This window comes from Myxocyprinus asiaticus, chromosome 3 (assembly GCF_019703515.2).
Source record: "Myxocyprinus asiaticus isolate MX2 ecotype Aquarium Trade chromosome 3, UBuf_Myxa_2, whole genome shotgun sequence".
Taxonomy (NCBI): Eukaryota; Metazoa; Chordata; class Actinopteri; order Cypriniformes; family Catostomidae; genus Myxocyprinus; species Myxocyprinus asiaticus.
This window is the reverse complement of record NC_059346.1, coordinates 52,773,659-52,780,020: the sequence shown is the minus strand read 5'-3', so window position 1 is coordinate 52,780,020 and position 6,362 is coordinate 52,773,659. Positions and strand designations below refer to the sequence as shown.

Below are 6,362 nucleotides of genomic sequence, written 5' to 3'. Positions count from 1 at the left end.
ATGATACCAAATATGAGTAACTAATGTATCGGGGGACTTTTACAATTTAAGGGTAAACTTAAATATACTTTGGGTGTCCGCGTTGCAGATCCCTCCATGCACAGTATGTGTGATGCAAACTGCGTCATCAGCACAGCTGCACGGCTTGACTGCACGCTACCTAGATTTTCTTGACTCGCGCACAAGGTTCTCGTCTGTGCACGTCGTCTGTGCATGCGCTGGCATTGACTACTAAAAGTGTCACAAAGCAGTTGTAGTGCGCATGCGTCAAACACATTCCTATTTTTCATGGTCAGAAAAGTATACTGAGAAAGGCAACGCGCTCGGCCGGGCGCAATCCGATCCGGAATGTAGAAAAATGAAGTATACCCGGGTCTTTATCATAAACACTGTTCCCCACCCACGGAACCGCCAGCGGGTCCACAGAGTTCAAGGGGATATGGAACCCCTTTCTTTGTCATTCTTTCTTTCATAATGGCAAAAGGAAGACGAAATTGAAAAGACAGTGCTGGAAAAAAAGAAAGGTCAAACAGAATACAAAACCCTACGAGTTAACATGAAACAAAAATATATGATTTTATCTGAGATCTATTATCTCTTAATGCTTTAAAGACAACTGACAAAAACATCAAAATTATTAAATTACTATTACCATTGCTCATACCTATGGTTAGGATTATTGTTTACCTCATTGTATTGGATTACCTGAATATTTATCAATCACCAAAACAAAATCCAAACAAAATAAAAGACTGAACAATGTTTTATTTTTCCACATTCCATTCAATGATAGACAGACATTTTAATTGGCAACACTAGTAAAAAAAAAAGATGCATACTCTTTCATTATATTAAAAAAGAAGTATGTTCTCACAGGGTAAGAAAAGCATCGTTCAAAGTCTTGATTCACTATACAGTCACAGACCAATTTGGTCATAAAAGAGAAGAGTGAATTAAGCAGCTACTATGTTGGAATACAGTAATCACAAAACTTTTGACTGACCAACAGAATGACATGCCAGTCAATATTTTAACAAACAGAAATAGAACAACAGACTGATTCAACTCAATTAACATTTTTTAAAAATCACAGTAGCAAGTCAACAATCATCCTTCATCACGCGCAAGACAAGTGGCCAAATCTATTCACTGCTGATTAAAAAATAAATAAATAAATAAATAAATACACCCCAAAAATAGACACCCAGAATATAAGTTAGGACTGGCAACAATAATGCTTGGCAAATTTGATTGATCTCCTACATTTTAGAAAGTGTTATAAAACTGTCAGTTAAAATTTGGGATCGCTTAGATAATTTTTCACTGCAGGAAGTCTGTGATTTAAGGTAAATGTCCCACATAATGTGTGATCCCACAAACCAGCAGGTTATTAAAAAACAAAAAAAACAAAAACATTATTGTTGCATAAGATAAAAAGTAATAATATTTGCATAGTTTGATTGTGTAATTGTGTTATGTATACAACAATTTTAGGTTCTAAAATGATTTTTTCCATTCTTAACTAAACTTCAACACAATCAAATGAAGTTTAGTTTTAAAAATCCATAGTAACTACAACCACATTTTTTTTAACAAGCACCACTTCCAACTAAATAAAATCCCCATAGCCAGAACTGTATTTATATTTATACAAATATGATTTATATTCAAATAACTAAATAAATTAAATGACACATTTAATCTCTTCTCTAATATTTATCTTCTCTGGGATAAAAATGGAAGCCACATCTTTTAGTACACACAATCATTCACCCACCTTTGGTGAAGTTATGCTGTTCTCAAACCTATATACAATCCTTCAGACTGTGTAAAATAGACAAATAAGGGGAAAAAGACTGACCAATATATACTCTGTATACATTGTAAAAACAGATAATGACAATAATCATTTAAAAATATATATAAAAGACAAGTACAATGTGTGTGAAAGTGTAAAAACATAAAATCATCTTCATTTCATCTTCTTGAGTTGTATTAAATCACCCATTTCAATAAATGTGATAAACACATGTAACTTGCAGTCATTTGCAATTATCAAAGAGCATTTAAAGCAAACAAACTGCATAATGCAAGTATAGCTTGATATCTGCATATGTAAACTGCAAAAAAACAAAAAAACTTTCACAAATATTTGATTGTGGAAACCTAAAACATTTCAGGCATTTTTCTGTCTGGAAAGTAAAGGCAAATGATAAAAACAAATGTAGCCTGTTATTATAAAAGCTTTCAACATTTCTTATTTTATCACATTAAGACCATGTAGGACTAAGGCACAATTCTTAGCAAGAACTTTGGAATAGCAAAAAGAAAAAAAACTAGATGAAAGTTTTTAAACACCTTTCATCCAGGACTTGTAAAGACACAATCAACAGATCACAAGTCCTCTGTTCAAAACAAAACAAAACAAAACAAAACACAAAATAAAAAAAACAGGATGTTAAACACCTTTCTTCCACAAGTCCTCTGTTCAAAACAAAACAAAACACAAAACAAGAGACTGGATAAAAAGGTTTTAAACACCTTTCATCCAGGAATTGTAAAGACACCATAAACAGATCACAAGTCCTCTGTTCAAAACAAAACAAAACAAAAAAACTGGATGAAAGATGTTAAACAGCTTTCTTCCAGGAACTGTGCAGACACAATAAACAGAGCACAAGCTCTCTGTTCAAAACAAACAAAACAAAACACAAAAACAAATTCAGGAAAAAAAAAAAGATTCCAATTATTTAAAAAAAAAAAAAAAAAAAAAAATCCTCTGCCAGGATATCAATTATTTTACAATTCAGATTTTAAAAAATGTCATCAGGGAACTGTAACAATAAAATGAACAGAGCAGAAGCCCTATGAGCAAACAGGCCAAACATTTCTCTTAATCAAGTAACATAAGTAAGAATAGTGATTTCACTTTTAAAACTGAACAAGAAAATGACACATTCCCAGTGCAAAAGAAGTCAACTCACAGCACAGTGAAACACACTTAAGAATTTTCATGTTCTATGTTATTTTAAAATATCCTGAGAGAGCTGGTTGGGAATTCCTTTAGATTTTATATTGCACTTTTGCTGTGAAGCTTAAGGTTAATGTTGACAATCACTCACTGAGTCCTTGACTGAAGGCAACAACCTAAAGGCTCTTGTGTCTAAAACACTGAGAACATGAGCCAAGTAATGACAAAAGAGGGAGTGACTGCGGCCGTTGCACGGTTCAGCTCAGCTGCAGGCGGTAAGTCCTGATTTCCATGGGTTTAAGGCTGATCACCTGCTGGTCTGACTCACTATTGTGTGTGTGCATCAAAGACAGTGAGGCTGGAGTGATGCTTCTCACATTCAGGTCTGTTAGGAGCCTCTCTAAATGAATCTACACACACACACACACACAAACACACACACACACACACACACAGCAAACACGGTGCATGTTAATTAGTGCTTTTCCATTGCAACAACGTGCAAACATGCATTGAGTAACAGCCATGGAATTGGATATTTCACTTGTGAAACATGTGATGAATGGCATAACTGACACTCTGAAAGCTTTTATTTGCGAGTGTGAGGTTAAGACTATCAACAAAGTGGAAAGTAATCCTATTTAATAAATTTATGCGACTCCGTCTGTGAATACCTTCTTTCAATAATTACATAAACATATTAAAGTTTATGGGTGAGAATTTTTTGATTTAAATACAGAGGATCCAGACACCCTACTCTATGGCATACTATTTTTGGCATACTATATAGTAGGGAAGTATGCATATTCGGACGCAGCCCGTGACTCTGTGGCACTATCAAAACATTGCTCTATTTGTTTGAGCATTCCAACCAGCCCATCATAGCAACATTAGCACAAACAATGGCATGAGTTTGGGGCGGAACTATGTGTTTGTCTGACCAGTAATTGAATTAACATGTCATTACTTTGATTAAAAATGTTAATCAATTGACAGCCCTAGTTCTATACCTATACCTTTTTTCCATCCCAGCCTAATATGCAGAGACAACTATACAGTGGCAAGAAAAAGTATGTGAACCCTTTGTAATTAGCTAGTTTTCTGCATTAATTGGTCATAAAATGTGATCTCATCTTCATCAAAGTCACAAGTATAGACAAAAACAATATGCTTAAGCTAACAACACACAAACAATTATAATCTTTGATGTCTTTGCTGAACACATCCCATTAAACATTCATAGTGCTGTGGAAAAAGTTAAAGAACCCCTAGGCTAAAGACATCAAAAAAGCTAATAAGAGTCAGGAGTTGGCAAACCTGGCATCCAATTCATGAAACGAGATTGGAGGTGTGGGTTAGAACTATTTTGACTTATAAAAAGCACTTAAACATTTTGAGTTTGCTATTCACAAGAAGCATCTGCTGACGTTGACCATGCCTGGCAAAAAAGAGATCTCAGAAGACCTACGATCAAGAATTGTTGCTTTGCATAAACATGGAAAGGGTTACAAAGTTATCTCAAAGAGCTTAGATATTCATCTGTCCACAGTTAGACAAATTCTCTATAAATGGATATGATTTAGTACTTTGGCTACTCTCCCTAGAAGTGGCCATCCAGCCAAGATGACTCAAATGGCACACTGCAGAATGCTCAATGATGTAGAAAAGAACCCTAGAGTGTCAGCTAAAGACCTGAAGGAATCATTGGAACTGGTTAACATCTCTGTTCATGAGTCTACTATACAGAAAACATTGAACAGGCATGGTGTCCATGGCAGGACACCACGAAAGAAGCCGCTGCTTTCCAACAAAAACTATGCTGTGCGCCTAAAGTTTGCCAAAGACCACCTTGACACTCCACAAGTCCACACGCTGCTGGGAAAATGTTTTGTGTACTGTTGAAACTAAGGTTGAATTGTTTGGGAAGAACACGCAGCACTACGTATGGCAAAAAAAGGGCACCACTACCAACATGAAAACAGCATCCCAACGGTGAAGTACAAAGGAGGAAGCATCATAATTTGGGTCTGCTTTGCTGCTTTGGGGCCTGGACTGCTTGCCATTATCAAGGGAAAAATGAATTCCCAAGTTTATCAAGATATCCTACAGTATAATGTCAGGGTGTCTGTGCACCAGCTGAAGCTCAGTAGAAGTTGGGTGATGCAGCAGGACAATGAACCTAAACATCAAAGTAAATTCAGTACAGAATGGCTTCAAAATAAGAAAATCCACCTTTTGGAGTGGCCCAGTCAGAGCCCAGACCTTAACCCGATAGAGATGCTGTGAAATGACCTCAAGAGAGCCGTTCACACCAGACATCCTAAGAATATGGCTGAGCTGAAACAGTTCTGTAAGGAAGAATGGTCCAAAATTCCTTCTGAATGTTGTACAGGTCTAATCCGCAGCTACTGGAAACACTTGGTTGAGATTATTGCTGCCAAAGGAGGATCAACCAGTTAAGTCCAAGGGTTCACTTACTTTTTCCACAGCACTGTGAATGTTTAATGGGATGTGTTCAATAAAGACATAAAAGATTATAATTGTTTGTGTGTTGCAGAAAACCAGCTAATTCCAAAGGGTTCACATACATTTTCTTGCCACTGTAAGTAAGCCATTTGTAGGTTGATTTCCCTGAAAAGTGTAAACAATGTGTCTCTGTAGTGCTTTCAAAACATAGATCTGTTTGTCGACACAACAACATTGACTCAACCAATGGCATGAGTTTAGGGCAAGACTATCTGTTTTTCAGACCAATGGAAGATGGAGGAAGTGTTCAAGAAACCTTTTTGAAAGCAGTAATAATTTTTGCAATTCTGTTTGGTGTCACTAGTAGCACAGAAATGACACACTTCACCTTTACACATACAAATTCTAAAATATAAACTCAAAACCAAAAATTAAGCAGCAGTGATGAGAATGTATTTTTTTAACTTTTGTTGCGAGTATGTGTGTGTGTGTGTTTGTGGGCCACCGCGTGATCTGTCTTTACCTTGCCACGTGTGGTGGTACACAGTAGGCCAGTGTTCCGATTGGAGAAGCCACAGTCAAAGCCTTTTCTGTGCAGTATCAAAGCTGCTTGCTCGGATGGACCGCCCCCTTCCTCCTGTGAGAGAAGCGAGACAGAGCCTTAGGCCACGTAAACACATCACTGTTTCTTCTCAACACTCACAGACTGGGCCAATTATGGAGCACTGCCTTTTACTCATCAGCTGCAGCTCAGCAGCACAGGGCAGAGAAAGTATCTGCCATCACAGAGCGAAGCAACATGCTTTCAAATAATCTAATAGATAGACTTTCTCCTCCAAACTTCACAGAACAAAAAGCCTGGATTCTGACTCAACTTTCCATGATTAGGATACAAATTGGTGTCCCATTACTATTTAAATAAAAT

At 36.7% G+C, this 6,362-nt stretch overlaps 1 protein-coding gene across 1 annotated transcript in view; it reads right to left on the bottom strand.

Annotated features, from left to right (window-relative positions):
- Window positions 1-692: 692 nt before the first annotated feature.
- The window catches only part of LOC127426773 (alpha-mannosidase 2-like), a 120,290-nt gene continuing 114,620 nt past the window's right edge, over window positions 693-6,362 (bottom strand). The window contains exons 21-22 of the mRNA XM_051673798.1: window positions 5,961-6,074; window positions 693-3,381 (exon numbers count right to left, since the gene is read on the bottom strand). Of these exons, the coding sequence (XP_051529758.1) occupies window positions 3,229-3,381; window positions 5,961-6,074 (267 nt within the window). The 3' untranslated portion in view covers window positions 693-3,228. The remainder of the gene's footprint in view (window positions 3,382-5,960; window positions 6,075-6,362) is intronic.